At 41.4% G+C, this 26862-nt stretch overlaps 1 protein-coding gene across 6 annotated transcripts in view; it reads right to left on the bottom strand.

Annotated features, from left to right (window-relative positions):
• TNIK (TRAF2 and NCK interacting kinase) overlaps nucleotides 1-26862 on the bottom strand; it is a 380604-nt gene that overhangs the window by 19073 nt on the left and 334669 nt on the right. For 4 of the 6 annotated variants that reach the window (XM_073897348.1, XM_025878953.2, XM_073897360.1 and 1 more), the window contains 7 exons: nucleotides 26070-26167; nucleotides 25196-25219; nucleotides 19393-19577; nucleotides 9320-9449; nucleotides 3664-3828; nucleotides 2108-2219; nucleotides 982-1152 (listed from right to left, as the gene is read on the bottom strand). In XM_073897348.1, the coding sequence (XP_073753449.1) occupies nucleotides 982-1152; nucleotides 2108-2219; nucleotides 3664-3828; nucleotides 9320-9449; nucleotides 19393-19577; nucleotides 25196-25219; nucleotides 26070-26167 (885 nt within the window). The remainder of the gene's footprint in view (nucleotides 1-981; nucleotides 1153-2107; nucleotides 2220-3663; nucleotides 3829-9319; nucleotides 9450-19392; nucleotides 19578-25195; nucleotides 25220-26069; nucleotides 26168-26862) is intronic. The other 2 variants (XM_073897355.1, XM_025878962.2) reach the window with 1 other exon arrangement.

Genomic DNA, 26862 nt, shown 5'->3' with positions numbered 1-26862 from the left:
GCAAATTAACTCCCACCTGCCCTGCAACACACACACACTCACACACATACGTGCACACACGCTGAGGGTCCACTGTGTGGGACTATATTCATGAACAGGTAACTCTCTAACTTCTCTTGCTTTTGTACATTTATTTTTTGAGTGACATGAATGTCTATTCTTTTGTCCATAAATTATTCCATATTAAACATGGCCATCTTGTCTCCCGTCTCTTCTCCAGAGGACAGAGCCTTACTCCTTCCATCGTATCTCCCACGAAATGGTTCCCGGCCTTCATCCACTTCTACGAACATCTCAAATGCTTTTGCCCTTATAAAACTGTGGCGCCTCAAACTAGGCTTAGTATTTTAGGTGGATACAGAGGGGCCACGTCCTTCCTTAATCGATATGTGACATTTGCAGTAACACAGACCAGGACTTTGATAGAATCTCACCCAACCTAAACTGAGCTTGACGTCAGCTAAAACCCATGCATCATTTTCATAGGAACTGCAGGTTGCTGTTTGAACTAGAAAGGAAAGTTCATCATCTGTTGTCCTTTTCAAGTTTTGTCTTGCTACTACTGGCCTTTGACAATTCACTCAAAGATGCGAGGCTGGCTATCCAGCTGTGAAATGGGGGCGATGCCTTTCCTCCCCTTGCAGGATATTGTATAGGTCACAGAGGCAGAGTGTGGGGCACATCACATGGTGCTGGGCACATGGTGGGTGTGTGGTAAGTGGTAGCTTATTCTCTTACTGACTTGATAGCCTGTCACTATTATGTGACGAGGTCATTCTGAATCTGATCTTGTTATCCTGGGCGTTAGGTCATCAGGTCTTGCTCCATGTAAAACTGCTCTTGATCCCTCCTGAGGCCAAGACAGTCCTGTGTGGGGACTCTGACACCGAGATTCAACTACTGCTCTCCAGATGGTAAGCCCCACAGGCTTTTAAGGTTTGAGGGTTGATCTCTTAGTAAGCGGTAAAAAGCAGCACTTACCCCAGAGAGCGGCACAAAGTATTTCCGAGTTGAATCGCTTCTTATATTTTCTGATTTCTGGTGTGTCGCTATGAGGTCGAATGTTGGTTGGGTTTACGTTTACCACTGAAATCTTTCTTGCTTCATTGAACTTGGCCTGTTCTTGCCTAAGAAGTTCGCTAGTAAACAGAGCTTTGAGAAAAAGAATCGGAGAAGTCACTGGCATCTTAAAAAATAAGCAATGGAGATACGGAGAAGGCACTTCAGAACACTATCATTTCTCCCTGTTCAGTGGGAATTAGAGAAAAGGCAGAGAAACTCTGCAGCTATGCATATTTTATACACTTTTTAAAGTAGAATACAGTATAAGTCATTCACAGAAGCACTATTTTATCCATTAGTAAAACAGACTTATGGATACGACTTGGGTAGTTTAGAGAATAGATACTCATCTCACAAAATTGAACACACCATCTCCTATATCATACACAGCAAGATTTACTTTTTAAAATTCCGTATCATCAGCTGAAAAACTGGCCTAAGCTTCCCTGGATGATTAGTGAGTTGCGTAAGTCCAGAAAGCATGACTCTCCTCTAAATCAGCCAGACCCGGGCGGTAGGAAGCACACACCTAGAACCCAACACAACTCGACACGCACTTATTAAGTGTCTACTGCGTGCACAGCATTGTACCCAGAAATTGCTTTTGAGAAGTATGTGGTAAGTTTGGAGGTCTCTGAGGAACAGCTTTTCCCAGGGCCCCTGGATACCTCTGGGTTCCTACCAGAAGCAAAATAGAAGAGATGAAAAAAAAATGGAGAGAAAGAAATTGTTTTAGAAATCCTACAATAATAATAATAATAATAATAATAATAAAAACAAAACAAAACAAAACAAAACACAACTTCCCTTTAAGGCAGGGCTTAAGCAGAAAACGGCTTAACTACTAGACCGATAAGCACTGGGTGTTGTATGAAAACAATGAATCGTGGATCACTGCGTCGAAAATGGGTGATGTATTGTATGGTGACTAACATAACATAAAAAAAAAAAAACAAACTACCGGACCAACAATTAATTTCATTATCAGGTCTTATCAGAAAGGAAAACCAAGCTGTTACTAAAACATCCAGGCCTTCTAACTTACCCGCAGCTGATGATTCTTCATCTTCTTCATCTTCATCAGTGGGAGATGTCTGGTATACCCTGGGGTCCACAAAGGGGGTGAAGGAGGCCTTTGTGCTGCTCCCCATGCCGTACTAATCGATATGCAAGAGGATTAAGAAAAGCAGATAAATACTACAGGAATGAACAATGCCAGGAATATTTTGCTTGGGCTTTAAAATGATAACAGATTCTTCCATCTGTTTAGCTGTTCACACTCTAACCCCCGAGTCCAAGTATGTGCCTCTCTCTCCAACTTCTCCTGGTCTTGGTTGGTTACTCACCCATGGGGCCTTTGCTAGGGCCCCATTAATTGTCAGACTGTAAGAGTTTCAGTGAGCAAATTACATTTTGGACAATATGGTAAGATGACTGTGGTGACAGAGCTCATCTCTCCCTTGAAGTAAAGACAACCTCATATTGACCACATGGTCTGAAGAAAAGCTTACCCAACTGGTAATAAACTAAGTCAGCATGTCCACATGGCAGCATTTCATCCCGAACATACAGTCAAGCTCCACTTGGAGCTTTCACGTACATTCTCTCCTTTGATCTTTAGAAGAAGTTTGTGAAGGAGGTGAGACAGGTACTAATATTCCCATTTAGAGCTGGAGCAGAAGCAGAATTTGAACCAGAGTCCAATCCCATGGGCTTCTTCTTGGTACCGCGAGAGGTGTTCAGGCAGAGAAAACCTGCCTGCACCGCGTGAAGCCACGCCACGAGAGGAAATGCTGCACCTTCCAGTACACCTCTGTGTTCCTTCCCTCGGGCTAAACAAAGCTCATCTGCTCAGTAACTATAGAATCCAAGGGGTGTATCAGGAAAACTGTGTGGACAGCATCAAAAACTCCAGTGCATATGCTTCCTCATTAGCTTCAGGGCCTATGTGTGACTCACAGGACTATTCATGAAACATGACCAAGCACCACGAACTCAACCACCGGTCAAGCCTGGATGACCACACCTACGAGCACTGCCTAGCAGACTGGATTTATTCAGGCCATTTCTATACAGGAAAGATAATATCTCAGTTCTGCCTTTCCCATTCAATTTGGAATTTAGGAAGAGGAATGCTTGGCGAACCTATCTATTTTTATCTTTCATTTAACAAATAATTTCAACCTCATTTTAGGTCCAACTTAGTTTGACTAAATTGATGTAAACATGAATCTCAACTTAGCCTTGGGATGTCTATAAGCTGTAGTTTCTAGCACTGGCCTGGGAGATAGGAAATCCCAGTTCTACAGAAATCTCTCACAAACCAGTTGTATGCCTTGGGCAAGTCCCTTAACCTCTCTGAGCCTCAATATTCTCATCTGTAAAAACAGGTTTTGGGCCAGACGATCTCTGAGAACATTTACCGCTGTGCTTCTGTGATTTTCCTCCATTTAAGTATTTGCGTAAGTAGTTATATAGTAGAAACCAAACACATTTCCAGGAGCTTAGCAAAGCCTCATTCCTGAAGCCGGCTCCCCACCTCACCCCCCGCCCCCCCACGGGCTGAGAACAGAGCTGTGGAGGCTATTGCCCAGCACCTACTTCAGTCCCGGCTTCCATCTCCTGGGAATGGGTGGAGACACGCCCCAGGCCCTCAGTTGGTGTCCCGGCCGGGGAACGGCTCTGCTGCACCAGGTCTGGGAGATTGATGTGGCCAGCAAAGCCATTGCTGTCACTGTGGCCAGATCGCTTCTTCTCTCCAGATGTCTGGGGTGGGGGCACAACACATGGGGAGCATTAGACAGGGATTAGAGAGGGAGGGCAAAGGCCATGGAGTGATGTCACCCCTCATATAGCACAGGCACAGTGGTCTCCAAATGGACCCGTTGGGGTGTGTGGGAAGATAACCTCCACATTTCTATTTTACTAAGAAAATAAAGAAGAAGTTAAACTTTGTTACTATTTAGCATATGGACTGACCATGGGGCCTTTTGCTTCTGCCTTCAGGGCCACACGGGATGTGGGGGTTCCCTGGGAGAAGACAGGAGGTGGAGGGGCTGAGCACCCAAGGTCCGCATTTGCACGGTCCCCTTCTGCCGTGTTTGTGTGTGTGCGTGTGAGCACACCAGTTAACGGGACTTGCAGATTATATGACCAGGTCACAAGACACAAATCCACAAGACACACACCCATGACCTAAAATATTGCTGAAATGAAGAGGTTGGGATGAGATAATGCTAAGAATCCATGTACCATGTAGCCCAAGAAAATGCAGAGATGATATCAACCAGACTCACAGGGCTCTTTGTCAGTTGTGAGGTCAAAACAATGATTAATGAATCAGATCTGATAGGAGTTACAAAAGAGAATGTACTGAAATAATCTACAGATTATTTGAAACTACGGGTTTATGTCTGCTATTAATATTGAAACTCTCATAAGCAATTATGGTGTCGTGTAGTAAAGAATGGAAGTCATCATGACTAGCAAAGTATTTGAAATATTGTTTATGGCATCCCTTTTTAATGTCCTCTCAAGGTATTTTATAATCATATAATATGCGCAGTAGGACACATGCATGATTTGTAAATAAATACACTCTAATTATGGGGCACCTGGGTGGCTCCGTCGGTTAAGTGTCTGACTCTTGATTTTGGCTCAGGTCATGATCTCAGGGTTGTGAGATCGGGCCCCACATCATGCTTAAGAGTCTCTCTCTCTCCCTCTCCCTCTGCCCCTCCCCAACTTCTATGTGCATGCTCTTTCTCTCTCTTAAAAAATAATACATTGTAATTATGTGGTGTGCTCTAAAATTTTTCCTGTTAGGGTTGTATGACCTAACAAACCACTGCTCTGGAGAGTAAAGGCTCCTCCCAAAAAGTCCCAGGGAAGAAATACAGGGCTAAAAGACAACTCTGCTTCCTAAAAGCCAGTGCCCACCCTGTAGGCCTGGCTAGTACTGTGCTTCCCGACTTAACATTTATGCGACCAACTCACTGAAGTTTCTTAGAGAAGACCTAAGTAAACGAGTCCCTTCTTTGCCTTTGCTTTCATTCATTCACTCACCTAACATTTCTGAGTGCCTACTGAGTGTGACACGTTTTGCTGAACATGGAGGAATGAGCCAGGATCAGGGCAGGCAGAAGCACTCCTCTCCTTCTTTGGGGGTGGCTGGCATGGCCTCACTGGCCTGACTTCCCCCTTCCAGAGCCTGTCCTGGTCTTGCAAGGACCACTTGGTACCTGCTGCTGGCTAAAAGCAGAAGGAGGCACTTTTTGGGGGGAGACGAAACAGATCCCCAAGTTCCTGAAGGGGTGCATGTAATGGGTGTTGCCAGGGAGCTTGAGAAAGAACTGGAAAGCGGAAGCATGCTCTGTTTTTTGGCAGCATGCTCCTGGCCTGCAGGCCAGGGGTATTTTCTGGATTCATTCTGTCCCGGTGCTCATCCAGGTACTAGTGCCAGTTCTCAGAGCTGAACACTTTGTCTTCTAAATGATATTTATGGGGTTCAGTCCTGATTCATCTCACTGTCTCCAATTTTATGTGTACTGGACAGCTTTTCCTTCCTTCCTTCTAACTTCTGTTCAAATACTGAAAGGCTTTTTAACATTTCCCCCCAATCTCCCAGAAGCATAAGTCACACAAAGTGTCTCTTTAGAGTTTCACGGGTTCTCTATTCTATCCCTAGCATTCTGCCTCAAGCCAAAAACAGCTTATCAAAGAAAGACCTAAAGAGGCTAACAAGGGGAAAAGGCCCAGACAGTGAGAAGCCTGAAGGAATCCAGTGGTGACCCCTGAATATTCCCACTCTGAGTCATCAGCTTTTGTCTATTTGGCCAGCTCCTTAGAATTAAATACCTTCTGTGTGCCAGGCACTCAGCTGGGAACGCAGAGATAAATGAACAACAGCCCTGCCCCCTAGGACCTCCTTGCAGAGCCCATTTCTATAGTCTCTCCACCCTCACCATTCCCATGGGGCTGGGCACTAAGCTGTTCTGACTAACAATATGTATCTGGGACATGCCAAATGCTTTAGGTATGGTATTCCACGCAGTCCTTAAGATAACACCATGGGTTAGCTTTCATTATCCTCATTTTACAGATGGAAAAACTGCAGCGCAAAGAATTCAGCTGACTTGCTCCAAGCGACACAGGTTCTAAGTGCTGCAATCGGGGGCTGCCTGGTGGCAGAGCGCAGGTGCTTTGGGTGCTGCCATACGAGGTGGCTCTGCTCTCAGCCATAGCTGAGTGGACACCCGAACCACGCAGGATCAAATTCCCTTTTGCATTTAATGTTGGGGCGGAGAGACACTGGTCAGTTTCTGCTGGACAGCTGAACTGGGTGGGAGGTGGCGCCTGTCTTGCAATTGGCGGGTGGGAAGAAGTGAGAGCTTGTGCATGCAGAGAGAGAGAAAGCAGGCCTGTGGAGCAGAAAGAACAAAGGAGCAATTGGAGGAAAGAGAAAGGAGGGAGAGGAGAGACAAGGCATCGAGGAAAGCAGAGATGAGAGTAAGGAAAGACGTGCAGTGAGAGAGCCAAAGACAGGCACACGAAAGCTGCCTGGGCTCCTGATCCTTTTTAGTTTCTGGTCCTAGCCCTGCACAGAGTCCCAACTTACTCTCTGCCTCTGGATTCCTCCTATGAAATACCTCTGAATTTTTATGCCTCTATCTCTGATACCAACGCCTCCTTAAGTGTTTTAAGTGGGTTCTTTTTCCTATTATTTCCTATTACCAGCTGGTCAGTAAGAAAGATGCTACGGACAGAGGCCCATGGAGTGCCAAGAGAGGCTTCAGGGAGAAAGGGAAGGCTGAGCCAGACCCACATGGATCTGCTGGGTGAGAAGTGGGCAGCAGGGGCCATGGGGAAGGGAGAATACCTCTTCCAGCAGATGGGTCCCTATGGATGAAGTGGGAGATGACAGCTGGTGTGGTGGGTTCTAGAACTAGAGTAGGGAAAGGTCCTATGGGGCCATAGGATAGGGAGAGAGAAAACCATAGGGCCTGGGTGTGCACTAAATTTGTGCATCTTGGCAAGACTGTGGGTAGTAGAGCCAGTATCCTCTGGGACCATCTTGTCCACTTAAGTGAGAATGCTGACATGAGTGAGTTCTCCTTGATGTCCATCTTGGGGAACTGAAGGATAGCACCCTATAAGCTAAGTTCTATTAGGAGTTCTTCTTTTCTTACTGTTTCGTCAGGGACATACTTTTATTTGCATTCAACTTTTTAATACCTGTACTTTTAATGGATTCCAAGTCAAGGTTTGTTATTTTAAAGGTTCATATTTGGGAAAGGTGGAATTTTAGAAACTGAGAGACAAAAAGGATTTGGGGCCCTCAATAGATCAAATTCATATAAGACACTGGTGAATGCTGTTTTCAAAGTGATTGGCTGTGGTCATAAAATCCTGGAGCGCTTTAAATAACATGGAGCCATTCGGATATGTCTGGCAACTGAATTGAAAATGTGTCTCCTGATAATCTTCCTCAAGGTATTGACTGTCATAAAGACTCAAGCAAATTTTCAACTGCATTAGAAGTCAGAGTCCTTTTATTTGGAGTCAGAGAGTAACTCATTCCGGAACATTTTCCCTCAAGTCTTCCAAGTAGCAAGTTGCCGTCCACACTTGTAGTGGAATTATCCACACACCACACTGGGAGATTTATACACCAGCACTATGCAATGTCAACTGCTGCAGCCGAGTCCATTTCTTATTTCAGGCTTACATGATAGGACTCTTTAAAGCCTACTTCAAAGATTCAGCAAGGCCATATAATGAAATTTTAGCAAGTTGCTTTGGGAACTACTCTTCCAGTTACAGCCCTACTGCCAATTATTATTTCAAAGGCCTTATTCATCTCAAAACTATAGTTCCTTTCTTTCTTGGGAGAGCAAAGCCTGCTATTACGGTTTCCCAAACTCTCCTGGCTGAGGAATGACAGATGATATACATTGTTTCAGAGGCAAGAGTGGGGAGTGATAACGAGTCAAAGAAGAACTCTGTTCTCTGGTGACAGTGAGATAAAATAAAATAGAGTTGACCCTTGAACAACATGGGGGCGAGGGGCACTGACCCCTGGGGGCAGTTGAAAATCCGAATAGAACTTTTGACTTCCCAAAAGCTTAACTCCTGTAGTAGCCCACTGTTGACCGGAGGCCTTATCAATAACATGGACAGTTTATTAACACATATTCTGGATGGGTATTATACACTGTATTTTTATAATAAAGTCAGCTAGAGAAAAGAAAATGTTATTAAGAAAATCATAAGGACAAGAAAATACAGTTACCGTATTAGACTGTATTGAAAAAAAATCCACACGTCAGTGGATCCACACAGTTCATACTCATGTTGTTCCAGAGTCAACTGTGTTTACATTAACTGAATGCTTACATGTATTAACTCACTGAATCCTCCCAATCATCTTATGAGTCATCTACTATTATTTATGAAATTTTATAGATGATAACACGGACCCAGGGGGACATCAAGTCATTTTTGTCCAATGTTACCAGCCATTACTTTCCTTCCAGGCAAAGACTTGGTGGCAAACTTGCAGGATGACGATGAAGTGAAAAAGAAGAGAAGACAAATTCTGATTTGTCAAAGCCCTTCCGGTTGGCACAGGCCCAGTGAGGACACACTGCCTGTGGGAGGACATGCCCCACCCCCACCGCAGTTGAAATGATGTGCCTGAGTTTAAAAAAACAAAATCATACAAAGTGCCAAGGTACATTTCCAAGTAGATCTGCATATTTCTTTGTTCTTTCATCAACATAGCTTAACAACCTTTTTAATGTTGACCTAATTGGATAAGATGAAATCACCCTTCCTTGGAACTTCTAATAATTTTCTACATAAAATCCACAAGGATAAAGCCATGGGGGGAGGAGGCATAACAAGGCCTTGGATGCTGCTGAGTGAGACCATTCATTTCTGTTTTCCTGCTGTAGGAAACATCTGGATTTGCCAGTTTTATATCCTCAAGCTCAAATTCTTTATTAGGATTTGCATAGCTCCTACTGAAGAATCTGGACTAATGTAATTAAGTCACACTGCAGAAGCTTAGAAGGATACAGGAAAGGAGGCGGTGGACAATTAAAATCACTCAGTCATTGAGAAGCATGGGTCCCCCTTGCCCCCGGCCCCCATTCACAAGGCTTAAACTACAGCCGTAAGCATTCTCTGCGAAAGCTCTAATATCGAAACCACTCAAGAAACGCACTTCCTCTGCACAGTTTTTATACCAGCTTACCTCTCTTATCATCAGGGTTCCTTCTCTTGAAATACTGCTGCTGAAAGTGTCCGTGTGAGAGGTCTCCAGCCCGTGCGTGCCGACCATTCCCACATTGTACTGCTCAGTGCTCCCAGGGGCTCCTGTGGGTCTGGGATGGGAAGGAAGGATATTAACAGCAATGTATGTTTAGGGAATGCCCGTTTCTCAGTGTCCTGAACAGGTGTCCCACTCCCGCAGCATCCCCTCCCTGCCTGCTCTCCTCCATACAGCAGCCCTAGCAAGCAAGCTTCAGACTCTCCAAGAACAAAACTGCCCGCCAGGCTCCACAGGGTTTCCAAGCCCTCCCTACTCCTTCTTCCACCAGCAGGCACCCTGACCTGCACTTCGCACATGCTGTTCCCTCTGCCTGGAAAACTGGCTCTTGGCCAGTTGCCTCTCATCTTAATGATACTTAAGTATTTGTATTTCATCTTAAATGATAACTTCCCTTGGGGAGGCGTCTCTCAGCACCTAGGTCTTATCCCACCAACCTTCTTCTTTCTCTTCACCCTTTGTCCTATTCATTCTCATCACAATTTGTGGTTCTTTATCTTCCTGAGTCTCTTGTAACTTTTGCCTTCAGTCTCATTAGAACATATGCTTGTGAGGGCAGTCTTGTCTCTGCTCATCATTGTATACCCAGCGTAGAGCTGGGCACAGAGTGGGAAGGAGTGCAATGCACAGTCATTTGATAAATGGGTTTTACATTATTTACAGAGAAGAAATATCAATTAAGGGCATTCTGGCTTACTAGGACATCCATCAGCTAGGCTATTTACCAATATACAGTATGTTTTAAAACCTCTTGTAATGACTCCACACCGTGGTATATTTATTTTTCAGTTTGTTTCTTATTCTTGTGTTTAGGATGTAATGGAGAAGGTAAAAGGACCTTGACATATACCCTGAGAGCAGAGACTGATGTGAGAGCATGTGTCCTGGGGCACAGACCATAGCATCAAGGAAAACTGAGAACCAGGTAGGTGACGTGGTTCGTCCACAGGATTTCAGTTTCCAATGTGGTCCTCACTGACACCTTGTATTTATTTTATTTTATTTTTTTTAAAGATTTTATTTATTTGAGAGAGAGAAGGAGAGGGAGAGCGTGTGCATGAGCAGGGGGAGGGGCAGAAGGAGAAGCAGACTCCTGGCTGAGCAGAGAAGCCTGATGAGGCTTCCCTCGAGGGACCCTCAATCCCAGGACCCCAGGATCATGACCTGAGTCAAAGGCAGACACTTAACCGACTGAGCCACCCAGGCACCCGCAGCTGCCTCTCTTTTAAAGTGGGTTTATTAAAAATAAAAATAAAAATAAAAATAAAAAATGTGGGTATGTTAATTGTATCTTTTACTATTTTGTTCTCTTAATTGTTTCTTATGTATTCAAAAAATCTTTCTGGTCTCTTGGATCCTATCAAGTCCAAACATTTGATGAAATATTCAATTCAAGAAAGAAGAAACATGCCAGATTTCTGACATCTCTGGGACAGAGAAGACATATGTTAAGGATCCAAACAAAGAGGTGAGAAGATGAGAAGGTGAGTCCAGACCAAAAAAATGCATAGCAAGATGCTTACTTCAAAACTACTAAACTGGAGCAGTGGAATGAATCTAAATATCAGTTAGAACCGATGTGTTTGGGAAGAAATTCCAAAGAAGCAATTTCAGTATTGCATTCCCAGAAAGGAGACATTAATAGTGCCCCAGAGACATGGAAAAAGAAATCGCTGCAATGAATGCCTGACATATTGCTAGATTGGTCAATCAGAATAGTTGTCACAACTAGGATATCTTCACTCATTTATTTTAAAGTTTATCTTACCTTGTATGTATTTTTTTTTTAAGCCACCTTCAATTCTTGTTTGGGACAAGATGGTGTGATACAAATTAAGTCAATAAATGAAGCATTTATAAAGAGCCAAAGCCTTCTAGGAAGGGGGTCGCTTCCCTTGTTCACGCAGACATTCTTGGACACTGTCAGAAGCACCACCAGGCTGAGAAGTGTACAACTCAGTTCCCTTTCATCAAGAGAGAGCTTCACGGGAGTTCAAAGGTCAAAGATATTTTGACCCCACTTATTTTTTTTTACCCTGATGATGTTTGATTCTATCCATTTTAATCAGAAATATGCTAATATGAGTGAAACTTTCATTAAAAAAGGTATTTTCTAGAGCTAACTCCATTAGGACAACTCCTTGATCAATTTTCCATATGCCTCAGTTAAACTCTTTGTCAATTTATTTACTTTCATTATTATGTTACTAAAATTATCATCATAGGATCCAATTCTTTTCTATGTAGATTTTATAACAAAGATTTAGTAAACCAATCAAAATTTTTATCCATATCATCTTTCAAAGGCTTCTGTGTCACTATTTCTACCGAGTACAATTTGTCTGGATCAGTTCTAAAGGTGTCAATTTTATTTCATTTTTTACTTTTTTGAAGATTTTATTTATTTATTTGACAGAGAGAGAGACAGAGAGAGCAGGAACACAAGCAGGGAGAGTGGGAGAGGGAGAAGCAGGCTTGCCGCTGAGCAGGGGGCCTGATGCAGGGTTAGATCTCAGGACCCTGGAATCATGACCTGAGCCGAAGGCAGGTGCTTCACCGACTGAGCCACCCAGGTGCCCCTAAAGGTCTCAACTTTATTAAGAAGATTTGATTCACCTGTCCATTTTTAGTCACTAGCAAGTTTTACAGGGCATAGTGTTAGCCACTATCAGTTTGATCTCTTGCTGAATATTTTTACTGAGATTATTTTTTTCCTGGGTCCATTTTTATACTTAAAATTTTATGAGTCAGAATTGCTCCATCTATGATAAATTTTTATGGTGAAGAGTTCAGGCTGTTTTGGTTTTTAAAAATATCATTTCTACTAGTAATATTCCTTATAGATTGAATAAAAGATAATAATCTGTATTTCTTCCTTGGTCAAATTTATCTAGAATGGTGAGCAATTTCTTTTAGTTTAAGGTTTTCCTGGTATATAGGATTCTATTTTATTATGAACCTTTTATACATATTTGCTCATTCTGTGTACCTTGTATTAATTAACCACATCATTAATTTTTCTGTTACCAATAATAGCTTTTGACTATGGAAAATTCCTACAGACTTCTGTATGTTCCAAATCACCTCTCTATAGAATTTTTTTTTTAATTTTTAAGAAGTTTATTTATTTACTTAAGTAATCTCTACACCCAATGTGGGGCTCAAACTCACAACCCTGAGATCAAGAGTCGCATGTTCTTCCAACTGAGCCAGCCAAGTGCTCCCAGAATTCTTTTTAAAAGGCATGGTACCTTCCTTCAAATACAAAGGTTCACTGTTCAAACTGTTGCTCCCTGTACTTGACTTCTAGCATCTCAAGGACGCTCCTTAAGTCATTTCTTAGCTCTCAAGTTCAGTGACTGCTCTTTGATAGTTTGGGTATTTGGCCTCTTGTCTGTCTACTATTACTGATCCTTCCACTCCATCCTTTTCTATTCCCCTGACCATGTCACTCTTCTGCTTTCAACCTTCAGGAGCTCCCAATTAACCAGAGGATAAACCTGTGGCTTACAAGCCTTCTTTTATCTGGTCCTTGCCTATTTCTCTAGCTTATGTTTTCAACAAAACCTACCTTCCATTTTTAACTCGAACAACATGTGACTTCTAGTAGTTTCCTACACACATCATGCTACCAAAACCGTTGGGCAATTTTAGTCTATCTTCTCGTCCTGAATGGTTCTTTCACACTCTCTGCCTCCCTCTGGGTACCTTCTCCTTTAAACTGCAGTCCAGGTACTCCTAAACCCCATCCCAGCCCCACTGGGATGATATAGGTGGCTCTCCACTCTGCTTCCACATTAGCCTCTGCACACCTCTAACTATGCACTCCATACACAGTCCCGCAATGGTCAGATCCCAGTACTGTTGGCATCTTCAGTGCCAACCACTGTCACAGGCAGGTGACATCCAATAAATGTTTCATAAGTCAACAAAGGCTTTGTTCAATAATTCTAGCAAACATTTCATTCAAGTTTATTGTCAAAAGATAGCTCTTTTATGAACTGATGAGCAATCAGCTATGAGAATAATTATTACCATGTTTGAAGTGTCCTGAATAACTGTTTTGTCTTTTTAAAATTTAAAAAGCAATTTCAGCATTGGATCACTGTTATATATGGGTTATGCCAAAATAATTTTCTTGTAATTGTTATTACAGGATCACCAAAAATTGGTTCAGGTATGTCACTGAACTTCATAGTATGGAGAGTGAACTTTGATATATGCAAATAAAAATAAATCATTTAGGAGGTTGGTGGATCCCTGGAAAGAAGGCAGCCTGTGAAAAGAGAATCTAACTGCATTAAAAATGTATTTTAAAAAATCTCACTGAGTGGGGGATGGGGGAAAGTTTGACCTTTGTAACTCTGGAAATAAACGGAGCCCCATAAGACTAAAGGTAAAAGGAACTGCCTGTAAGCACTGCACTCTAACTGCTAAAGTTGTTTCCCATAGGCATACAGGTTATGCATTCTGATACTGCTATCCATGTGTACCAGAAGTGAACACTAAGCAAATGTTGGCAGGTAAGGAAGGGGAGGGGGCTAGAATGATCCATGTGTTGATGAATCAGAGTTGGAGGTATCAGGATAAACTTTTATTTAACGTAATACAGATGGCTATAGGTAGAAACATTTATAGATATGGGTACATAATGGGTTAGTATACACATATATATTTCCTTGCTCTGTCAGCTGAGAGTGCCTAAAAGAAATGACACACCAGTAGCAATGAGCACACCTAGTGCCCAAATCTTGGTTCTGATATCATTCTTTAATAAAAGGAATCAAGGCTCCCAGGAGAAATGGCTGATTCCAGGACTAGAGCAAGAAATACACAAGATAAGCCTGGAGCGCCTTATAGTGTCAGAAAGTAAAGAAGTGCTTGACTGGGGTATGTCAGCCACGGGGAGTATAGGAGCCAACTGAAAGAGCTTCCCGTGGTTGAAGGTGGAATAATTTCAGCAGCAAAATGAAGTATCGGATCATAACCCATAGTACAAAATAAATATCCATGAGTCTATATTGATATAAATAAATGAATAAATTAATAACGGAGAGGAGATAAATCTCTGCAGAATAATTTCAAATAAATTATGTAGAGGCTCCATCCTAAAGGAATGTAACTCCTCACTCCTTAAGTGCAGGCTGTGCACACTGGCTTCCTTCCAAAGAGTACAGTGTGGAAGGGGAGGAAAATTACACTACAGTAGAGACACCTGACAAGCATCACCTCAGTCAGATGATGAAGGTCAATGCCAATAGTCCTAAGTCACATTTATAGTACATACCCTTGATATGAAGTGATAAAAACGACGTGACCTCTGTGATCTTTCTCCTCCAAATCCATAACCTTAGTCTAATCACGACAAGAACATGAGATAAATTCCGGTAGGGTGGAATTCTATGATATTCCTAATTAGTACTCCTCAAAACTTCCAAGTTCATTAAAAACAAAGGAAGTCTGAGAACCTGTCACAGCCAACAGGAGTCTAAATAGATACGGTAACTAAATAATTAAATATAACATGGTATCCTGGATGGGATCCTGATACAGAAAAAAAAGGATTTTAGGTAAAAACTAAGGAAATCTGAATGAACCATTAAAGTATATCAATTTTGGTTTATTAATTATAACATATGTACATACTAATGTACGGTGCTTACAATAGGGATAATTGTGCAGGGGGTAGGAGGGGTAACAGGGGACCTTTGTACTATCTGCTCAATTCTTTTATGAATTTAAAACTGTTCTAAAAAATAAAGTTTATTAATAATAAAAGAATGAAAAAAGGCAATAATTAAAAAAAAAACCACTCAGGCCAAAACAACTAAAACATTTTATAGTTAAAGTAATCCTTTGTTCTAAAAATTATTTCCAAGATAGAGTCTGGGTGAGAACAAGTCCAAATTCCTGTAAAGAGTATAACAAAACAAAACAAAACACGCCCACTGATTAGAAGGAAAACTATAGGAAATTTACAGTGATTAGGTCACAGGTTTAGAACAGTAATTTCCTCTAATAGGATTTGTCAAAGTGTTCCTGTAGGTACTGATTTAATTCAATTCAATACACATTTATTGAACACCTGCTATATGAATGGTCCTGGGTTTGGCATTGGGTAGTGGATATAAAAGCTGAGGAAGAGGCGCCTGGGTGGCTCAGTTGGTTAAGCGTCTGACTTGATTTCGGCTCAGGTCATGATCCCAGCGCTGTGAGATGGAGCCTCACATCAGGCTCTGTGCTGGGCATGGAGCCTGCTTAAGATTCTCTCATTCTCTCTCTCCCTTTCCTTCTGCCCCTCCCTGCCATGCATTCTCTCTCTCTTTAAAAAAAAAAAAGCTGAGGAAGTCATGGCTCCTGAAACTAAAGAGGTTAGCATCCGGAAGACCATACAAACATGACAGGAATACTCAAATGCAAGGCTGGATGTAAGTGGGAATGCAAAACAGAGGGAGAGGTCATTGCAAGAAAAGGCACAACACTGGACAAGTACAGGCATTTATTTGCAAGAACTGATAGGTCAGTTTGGCTGGAGCATATGTTGAGGCAATCGTGAGCCCCAGGGATGAAGAGGGTCATAGGACACTAGGATACAGCATGACCAGAGCCATGATTCTACAATATTAGTAAGACCAACCTGGAAAAATGGACAGGAGGGCAGAGAGGACCACAGGCAAGGGAGGGGAGCACTGCAACAGCCTGGGAGGGCAACGGGGTCAGAACCATGGCTTTCCAGTGATGACAGCATTTTATAAGACTGTATGCAACTCAAAGGCTATGCTAGCAGGAGATGGTCTTAATGGTTAAGACTGGGCCTCACATGTCCTGTTCTGAAGCAGGCACAGACACTTGAGGGAAGGTGCTGATACAAGAAGATGCTTCTTCAGCTTGCTTGATCTGATGCAAATCAACTTAGGCACTTTTCCTTCCCTTCCTCCTGTTCTAGAAAGCTTTTGTTTTTTTCCTGATTAGAAAAATAGTAAATGCTCATCATGAAATTGGGGATCTACATAAAATAAAAACCACTTAGAGTTGTATAATCCAGAGGTAATCACTTTTATGATTTTAGTCTATTTCCCTCCACCCATTATTTTTCTATGCATGAGGCATTGGGAAAGAGTGCAGTTGGTTAGGGAAATAATCTTAGTTATGCACACTCTTATAGGTTCTACCTTATACTATAAATATGAAACCAGCACTATCCATAAAAAAGTTGTTGTTTTGAGCATTAGTATCTACAGCTGTTTGTCTGAATGGCTGGGCTCCATATCTGAGAAGCTCTTTTTGTATACATTTCATGGCAGTGAACTGTGTTGATATATATGTAGCACAGAATGTAAAGGGTTACACTTGTATCCTGCCTTGTCTCTGAGTAGGTCTCCTGTATCATTAAATATTTTAAATGTTCTTTAGTGGATGATCGTTTTAATCTGCCTAAAATTTACCAATTCTTCAAGAGCCATGTCAATTTTTCCCTCCATTATATGCATTCAATGATAGCCCATTCATTATTTCTGGATGATAGTAATAGAACCTCTGAGTTGCTTTACCAGTGTCGAGTCTGTTCTTTTTACAGATCATCTTGCCAAAATAATTTCTCTCAAACATGGCACCGATCATGTCACTTCCCAGCTCAGGGGGCCTTCCATGGTTCCCAATGGCCACGTGATAAAGCATACACTTCTTGGTCTGGTTTCACTGGTCAAGACCACCCCTCTGCCCGCCCCCATACACCCGACATTCCTATCAAAGTCAACCTTCTGTGCCTTCACTTCAATTTCCCCTTGCCTGAGATTCTAATATTGCCCCACATTCCCTCTATCTTGATGACAGTTATTTGTGAATGTGTCTTTCTTCTGGTTTGGGCTATAAACCCTAGGAAGCCAGGACTTGCAATTTCAGTTCAGTGCAATTAAATATAAATCAAAGTCCCTGAAGACCAACTCTATTCCAGACACAATGCAAGGTGTTAAGAGTACAGAGATGAATGAGACACAGTCCTCACCCTCAGGGATCTCAGAGCCCAGAGAGGGAAACAACATGTAATAAATATCCTGATTCGAGCACTACATGAAGCTGCAAGAATACGCTCAACATCCAGGGGCCACACAGTGGAAGGTACAGGCTCTCTCTGTGCAGGCTGGGCTGTAAGCAGGTGATTTCGAAAGGGACAGGAGAGTGCCAGACAGCAGAGAGGAAGTGCAGCATGGCTTATTCCAGCAAATTTTGGAAAGGTGGGTATTTCTGTAGTGAGGGAAGAAATGGATGTGCCCTTGGCAGGAGCAGGGTCAACACTGTCAACAGCCTTGCAAAATATGACAGCGCTTCAAAACCAAATGTGATTGAACATCTCTCCCAAGGCTGTCTTTGGTCACTCTTCCAAATATATATATTAGTCTGAAGTTTCTGCATACCGTCTTGTTTCTCTCCAACTAGAATATATACTTTTAGAAGGCAGAATGCTTGTGTGTGCCCTTGCTGATTGTCTCAAAGCCCTCGGTATGGTGTGGAGCACAGAGTGGAAGTTTTAGCAATATTTTAAATTCATAATCCACCCCTCATCCTGGTAGTTGTAGGCTCAGTGCTTAAAGGGAATTTGAAACATCTGTTAGAAAAATTAACCAAAGCTGAGTCAAGATAAAAACTGAAAGGACCAGCATATTTTGCAGAAATGTTTTGGATTAGTGATTTTGCCTCTAGAACAATTTTATTTGCTGTTAAAAAAGCAATTTAATGCAATTTGTTTCAAATGTCATATTTTAGCATATTTATGGTTGTCAATAACTGTGTAATCAACAGCAGAACAACAAGTATGAATTTTCAGCTATGATAATTGGATTTGCCTCTCAGAATTGCTTGTATATAATGACTGTTAATCAATGCAGTACATTCTCTGCAGACTGGCCAGCCCTCTCTCTCCAATCTTTGCTGGACAGGACAGTAATCTATGACTCTAAATGGCATCTTCTCTATAGGGAGTAAGTGTAGTGTGATGACCAATATTAGTAGCTGAGCCAAAGAAATGGAGGTGAATGAAGAGCAAAGTTGGAATCATCAGTGTCCCACTCTGTCAAATTTATAGCAAACCAGAGCAACAGCATCTTGTGTTTATTTGGGGAAGGAAGCAAGAAATGGATGCGAGTGTGATTGTCCAGATCTGTTTGTTTAAACTGGAGAAGCAATAGGGCAGGGGAATTCTGTCACAGGACCCTGTCCAATGAGAAAAAGAAAAAGTGAGCCTCCCCCTCACAAAACAAAGAAAAGAAAAGAAGTAAAGGCTATAATACAAGTAAATAATAAGGGAAGTGCAGGTAAGCATAAATACAGGTATAAATAGCCAAAAGGAGACTGCAAAGAAATGGACAGAACGTAGGGGGCTGTGTAGGGGGGCAAGTCACAGGTCACAGAGAAAAGGATCACATAAGACAGACAGTGAAGAAGAAGAAAATGATAACAGGGATATATTCAAGTCAAACACTCAGAAGGTTCTCTGCAGGATGATTTGACTCCAGCATCTTTCCCTGGGATGCTAACCCGCACTGTCATGTGCATTTCTCCTGAGGTATGGTGGTGGTGGTGGTGGGGTGGGGGATGGTGGAATATGTCTCCTGTTGTTAATTTTAACTCCTAAATGTCATTGTCCATAATTCCACTCTTGCAATTCTAGGGGGACAGGCAAGTGCCGACAGTCTGGTTGTCAATATCACTTTCCCTGGAGACGACAAGAACCATGAAAGTGTCACCAAAGGGAGAGTCAATCCCACAAGAGTACCTGGATAAAGCCTAGGCAGTAGGAACACTGCTATGTATTCCAAGTGATGGTGTCTGTGGAGAGAGCTAACTATAGGACTATGCTCTAATAAAAAACTCAAATCCCCAAAAGCCAGTTGATCCTGCCAGAGACCCATAAACGATCCTCTATTTAATTCACATTTCTTGTCCTTTCACTTTGGAGACCTCGCCCGCACGAGCCGACATGTGAAAAGCAGCCCTCTTACATGAGTCTGGGTATGTCACTGACGGCCACCGTCCCGTCGTGGGTCTCGCTCTCTCCATCTTCCTCCTCTTCATCACTACTTTCCGACTCCTCACTGGAGGAGGAGTAATCAGTCACCTTCTTCAGCGGGCGGTTTGTTTCTTCGATCCGGAGTTCTCGTAATTCTTTGGCTAATGCCGTCAGGTCCTACAAAAGAAGAGTTCGTTCGGTATGTATGAGTCGTAGAGACGACCAAAGTCACATCTCTCAGCAAGTCAGTGTTCCAGCTTAAGCAACAAGAAAAGAAAGCTCTAGATAGAACTGTTACAAACATAGTGGCGGCATGGAGCGAAGAAAACGATGTTTGTAGCACAGAGAAACTAGGAAAGAAAGATGGAATAAATTTAAACTTTGTTCAAAACCAATGGCTAGACTGAGACGGCTCAGTTCTGAATATACATGTGTATATATGTGTGTGTGCGTTGTGTGTCTACACATATATACAAACGCTGGGTTCTCATTTTATTTGGGGAAGGTGAAGTGGGTCACCCTCAGAGTGAAGGGGGAAACACATGGGCTGAGCGACTGTTCCCCAGGATTCTGGGACTCCTGCTCAAGCCACGGTCATGGCCTTTCCCCTCTTTGATTGCTGCTGTACCAAAATCTAGCATCAGTCACAGAACAGAGCAATTCTCACAGTTCCAGCTACTACAATGACTCATTTGGTATGTCATCATTCCCTGGAAAGCAGAGGCACCACATCAAATAATGGCCCACCCCAAAGCCCAGTGCCACCGAAACTTATAGCCCCAGAGCTGAGTTAATCAAGACGAACGACAAAACCAAAAAAAAAAAAAATTTCTTCCAGAACAATAGGTGTTTCATTTTCCTTTGTTTAAAACTACAGTCACCTGGCAGAAACCCTCGTGAGGAATACTGAAATGAATGCACAAATACCACAAAGGAAGAGATCATTTTTCAGGTTTCCATGAGTATGATGCAGTCTTCAGCCTTATGGATGTGATGATGTGGTATCTAATTACGAGGCACATTGCAGGCAGTGTGCTGGATCTCTGACTACCTTTGACTTCACATGCTTTCAGAGCAATGCAGAGGGCAGCAGTCCTGCAGAAGCATGGCCGCTCTAATTTGCATGGGTTACACTGCCCATGGCGCATGGCATGCAATGAGGAAAAAGCAATTGGACATCAGTCTTACCATTTCTCCCTATATTAGTGACCCATGTGGGAATCAGAGCGTTCAGTGAGAGACAGGGCATTAGGGAGAAAGAAACTCATTGAAAGATACTAAATCCCACCGTTCTCTTATGGCCATATTCTCTCTTTATTTCAATTCAGAAATGTATTTATTTGTCCAATTCACCTGAGGTCAGATTAGAGCAATGTAGGTGATCTAAATGGCATCTCCTAATCTAGCCTACTTGGTTAGAAGAAACACCGTGAAGAGTGGGTAGAGTTAAATTATAAATGTAATTTTGTTTGGGGGAGATCACAAATCATTATTATTTCTTTACCATCCCCTCTATGTCAAGCATTACTATGTTGGTTAAGACTAGGAGAGGAAAACATTTCAGGTGTTTCTTTTGGTCCAGAAATTTAGGAAGTTCAAGGTGGTAAGTGAAGGAGTCATTTCTTCTAATTTCATAATAAAATCAAAGGAAAGCAAGTGTTCAAGTGTTCACTTGAATTGAAGCACTTGAAAAGGGAAGCTTTTGAAAATTCAAGTTGTGCATTTTCCACCCAAACATGCTTGCTGGGCTTTTTACACACATGCACACACGCATGGCCTCAATCTCAGTGGGTATATTAACCCCATCTGTGAAAATGAAAACAGAATTGTATTAAAAAGACTCAAAGGTGTTTAAATATAATATACACTGTTAAAGAAGAAAATTACCACATAGATAGAATTTTATGCAAATTTATTTCTTGTTTCTTTGGCAATAGGCCAAAACAGGAAGAGGCAATATTCAGATTTCAGCTTTATACTCCTTATTTCCTCTGGACATTGCCAATGTTCATCTTTATCAAATTGAGAAGATAGTGAAGGGTATGCAATACTTGAGCACAGTGGGAAATATAGTTTAGATATTTGTTAAAGCTATGAATAGAAAAGGATATTATAATCATCCAAATGAGTAAAATAATAACAGATAAATTTATTTTGTATTTTGTCTTCTATATGTTAGGAGCATGTTAAGTCTCACCAAAGAATGTAAAGCAATTAAAATGTTACTTATCATTAAAAAACGCATTTACTATAATTTAAAGAGAGAATATGGTTTAAAATAATTTATTTCTAATGTCAATAATCCTGAGTAAAATATAATATTAGCTGTGATTTATTTAAATTTATAATACATTTTCCCTTTGGGTTCATTTTCCTTATCTCTGACATTTCAAAACAAGATAAACGAGATTTGAAAAAAATCAAAACTCTTTAGCAATATTTAGGCAGTTCAAAGCCCATTGATTTCAAGAAACTCTCATTCGTGAAAATGACCTAATTTTTTCTAAACACTGTATCTAGGAAAAGTTTAAAGTTCTGACCTGTTTTATAATTTCATTTTTAATTAGAATTTTTTTTTTGTTTCTACATTATTAGAAAGCTATCTTTCTTGAAACACTGAAAGTAATTGCAAATTCCTTTTAAGTTTACTTGGTAACAGCTTGATGAGACATATATGAGACTCCCACGGTAACAAGAATGAGTAACTCAAAGGTAATACCCCAGTCAAGGAAAATTAATGTCCCATTGCCAATGGTCTACATGCTTAGCTGCGGTTTTGTTCCTTATCCACCCACTCTGGAAGAATTTACAGTAGCAAAGTTATAGAAAATAGACACGATCTAAAACTGACACCACTGGGTTCAGATCCACTTTCATACATTTTATTTTCTGACAATACCAATTTTCTCCATATAATGAGTTTTTGTGGTAATTTATTGCTTGGCTGTCTCAAGCCTGGAGCTAAAAAGTATTAAAAAAGAAAAAAAAAGTGCTATTTAGCATGAAAATATTTGAGAAATGTATAGTATAACCGAAAAAGAAATACAGCAAAATGGTAAGATTTTTTTGACTATAGAGTAAATGTGAAGATAGGAGGCTCTTACCCAGAAGCTTCTTTGCTAGAACACTTTTTAGAATTAATTTGATATTTTGTTTCATTTAAAAAAACTCTTATTTAATCTGACAATTATGTATACTTTACCTAAAAAGGTGCTCTTTTAGGTCTCTTTTTAGAACAATGTAGTTTATGTAGATTTTAGTTCAATTTTTTGAGCTATTAAGGTAATAGTTAAAAATCTTTAAGCTGGTCTTTTCTTTATGTATGAAAAGAATTTACTTCCTTTTTAGGAAATCCTAAGAAATAACATTGAGGAAGTTACTTAACTTCAGTATCCTCATCTGAGAAAGAAAGGTTTTAGACTACTAGCTATTGTTCAAGTTCTGTCCAATCTGTGGGTGTGCTCTGGAAATTTTCAGATTCTTACATAGTACAAACAAATAGTGCTACAGCCAGTGTTTGCTTATGTGTCTAATATTCATGTCATATGTTTAATTGTGCTAAAGAGGATATTTATTTTCAATGATTATGTTAATCACAGACTATATTGCACAATCTTATATTCCATTAGAAAGGACTGCCAAATTAATGGACACTCCCTCAGATCGATGTTCATGAAAAATCAAACCATTAGATTAACAATAACAAGCAACACTTTTTTTCAGAGTTTTAAGGCTTTTCATTTCAATCCTGGGTTATCTAAATGGCCAGTTCCTATAGAAGGAAGCCATATCAAAACCTAGGAATGAAGACGGGAGACAGGTTTATTTAATTCAAGGTTTCTCAACTGTGGCACTACTGACATTTGGGGCTAGATCATTCTCTACTATGGGTTGCTCTCCTGTGCTTGGGAGGATGTCTGGCAGAATCTCTCTGCTCTACCCACAAGACACCAGTAGGCACTGCCTCCCACCTCCAAGTTGTGACAACCAAAACTGCCCCCAGACTTTGCCAAATATCTCCTAGGAGGGGTGGGGAGAGGAGAGAAAAGGAGAAGAGGAATCGTCCCTGGTTGAGAACTACTGAGTTAGGTAGAACCAAGTAATCCTGTATTTTTAGTGGTTTAGATCAGTGACATTTAAGGATAGGTAGGGTTATCAGAATCATCTGGAGGGCTTTTTCCAACCACACATGGTTCCAGAGATTTCAGTGTATAGCTAATATCCCCTCAATTACTTATACTTCTGTTGCCCCCTGTCATCTCTGTCCAGTGTATGAGAGTAAAGCAAAACAAATAAAGCAACTTTTTAAAGCCTAAAATATCCTGGGTTAACCAGATGACATCCATTTCCCTCATGACTGCCACCTTCAAGCTAATTTCTGCGCTTATGAGATTTCCCTTGAGTTGCGCACACACACAACCATTTTATTGGCAGCCATGGCACCAGACTATTGTTCTCTTTCTTCAGTGGTTTGGGAGAAAATTGATACAAGTTGTGATAGTTGCTGTCCTTGTGACTATTATGAGGGAAAGGGCCAGGCTTTGGCGCAGAGCAATGAAGAGCCGCCTCCGTTTCCTTTCTATAAATGCCGTCCACACACTGTCGACATGTAGAGTCAAATTTTTTTTTTATAAGCTGCAATCCTTTACCTAAGAAATAACGTTCTAAATCACTGTGAATGGTAAGGTGTCCTAATTCTGAAAAACTGAGGCTCTTTGGTAAAGATCAGAGGCATAGAAACCTGCTTCTTCCACCTGCCAAAAGGGCTCCATGTCTCAGGCCCAAAGCTTAGCATGAGGACAACCTCTTGGCTTTACGCTTCATAAAATGCTCTCGCACACATGATTCTGAGTGATCCTAATCAAGCTTGTGATCGAGGCAGAGCAGGTGTCTTTATCCCCATTGTATACATGAAGAAACTGGCCCAGAGAGGTTATGAGACTGGTCCTGGCCAGTTACTTATGGGGGGGCGGGGCTAGAATTTGAATTTGTTGACTCCAAAGCCAGTGCTTTTTCCGTATCATTTCACAAAAATGGTGCTCAGCAGAGCTATAGCCGTAAAGCCTTCAGATTCCATGCAGTTAGGATTCTTGGCAAGGCCTGTCTCTTAAAAACAACAACAACAACAACAACAACAACACAAATCTACTATGCTGTGTTCATGCAGGTCTGACAAACAGCAGAAGGCAGTCATCCTTCTTAGCAAGCTACCTAAGATTGACAAAGCCATATATTTTTCTAATGGAAAAATGTCTCCACAGATAAGGAAATAAAGTCACTTAACTCGTCAGGATTCATTAACTAAAGTTGATGTTGCTGCTGATGCTGTAGTTAATGGCCCACAAAATTAATCTAACCCAGGAACTCCTTGTTCACAAATCACACACTATAAATTTGGAGTGTTTTAGAATGATGTCTCTCTTCTTTGTTAGTTAAACTGCCATCCCCTTTGCAAAGCTGGTGAGTACAGGTTAAGAGCTAGGCTTTGCTATTGGAAGATGCTGGGATGAAAAACTTCCCAATAATAAAGCACTAATGCTTATCTTTAGCCAGACTGGAACATTGGAAAAGTGACATTTTTTTTGGCTTAAAAGGAAGGTCTCCGGAGCTTCCCATGAGTGTCTGAGGGCCTTAGGCCGGCTGTGGCTGAAGGAGCTTGCCTTGCAGCAGACCCTTCCAGAGGACTGAACTTTAAATCTGTCATCCAACAGGCCGCCTCTCTGAATGTCAACATCAGGAAATCAGCTTTATATTGACATCTTGTGACAGCATGACCAAGAAAAGGTGATACTAACCTCATCTATCGCTTTCTTATAGCTCTGAGATAGGAGGAACCCAATCCAGAAGAATCCACAGGAGGGGGAAAAGCCAGAAGAAAGGCAGCAGGTTAGACACAAAATGTGAATTGTTAGTACACAACTGATAAATGCAAAAGAGCAGAGAGAACCTTAACCCTGAATGGGGCGAATCCCCTTCAGGAATGCTCTCACTCCGCTTCCTAACTTTAATACGTATGAACCAGAGTAAACCAAAAAGTCCTCACATTTATTTCATAGAAAAGGTTCCCTGCAATTTTAAAGAAAGTAAGTGGATATTCACTCAGCCCAAATTAATTTCCAACTTTCAAATGTCAGCCTCTATGCTCTTATTTCTTTCGCTAAAGCTATTTGGGGTCTGTCATGTCTCAGCAAGGAAGCTAGATTTCAAGTTGTCAGGCCCCTTGTCAAACCATGCTTATCACATTTTGGTCCAGAAAAATATAGTCCTAACATCATGAAGAACAGCAAAAATTACATTAATTCATACGGCAAATGATCTGGGGAGAGGGCAGAGCAGACAACAGAAACCCACAGAAAGTGCCCACATTTCCTTAACTGCAGCTCCACACCTTTTTGCCAAAGCTGCTGAGTAGAAATTACGTAATGATAGGAGTTATTTCTCCCCCTTTTTTATTCTCTAAAGTAGCGTAATGCAAAATGCCTAGAGGCAGATAAGCAATCCAAGATCTGTTCAGTTCTTTCCTAATCAGGTATGACTTCCTTCTGGATGCTTCTAGCATCCATTCTTCTTCTTAATCTCAGCAAGTTCTGTTTCATAGTCATGAGTGTATCCCCAACTACTTGATCCTGTGGCTTCTCTGGTAACTTAAGAGAGTTCAAAAGCACTCACAGCTGGTCGACTAGGTCGGGTAATGTCCCTGGATTCTTCTGGCTTCACTTTGGAAGGCTCGTGGGGGAGCACAGGCGATCCTTCCGACTTACTGTTGGCTAGATAGAAAAACAAGGGCCAAGAAAAATAATGACCATCATAAAGTGTTGACTCAAGTTTTGCAGTTCAGTGGAGAGTCATCCTTCAGGATTACTCAGGGGCTACGACATTCACTTAGGCAAATCCTCAAACACATCTGTGAAAAAACTGTTCATGTTCAAGCAAACGCATTTAGGCTTGTGACCTGGAAGTCACTATTAATCATAAGAAAAACTAGCAAGCACCACTACCACCACCATTTACTGACTGCTAAATGTGCATCACACGTAATGTTAAATGCCTTCTACATCAATGGTCTCATTGGATTCTTGCTCCAATCCAATGTGTGGCACTCTTTTCCCATTTTACAGTTCAATATAGACTTTGAGAGATGGCATATTAGCCTAAGGTCATGCAGAAATTACGGGAAGAGCCGGGTTTCTGTCCGGCTTATCCAAGTCCTATTCTCAGTTATTACACCAAACCAGCTTCCGTGTTAACATTCTATGCTTGGTTTTTCCTTTTACCACTTATCCATCAGGATATTTTATTTTGATGCCATCGAAACCCATTTTATTTGATGGAATGGTTTTTAAACGGGAGGCGGGGGTTGCCGGGGTCTCTTAAGGAAAAAAGAATGAGGTGGGGACAGGAAAGAGAGCGTTGGTGACAAAGGAGAAGAGCCGTAGGACAGAGGTACAGAGCAAGGATGGAG

This window comes from Callorhinus ursinus, unplaced genomic scaffold (assembly GCF_003265705.2).
Source record: "Callorhinus ursinus isolate GAN/ISIS: 27379988/994484 unplaced genomic scaffold, GSC_fseal_2.0 scaffold1, whole genome shotgun sequence".
In the NCBI taxonomy this organism is placed as follows: Eukaryota; Metazoa; Chordata; class Mammalia; order Carnivora; family Otariidae; genus Callorhinus; species Callorhinus ursinus.
This window is presented reverse-complemented; position numbering and strand designations above follow the sequence as displayed.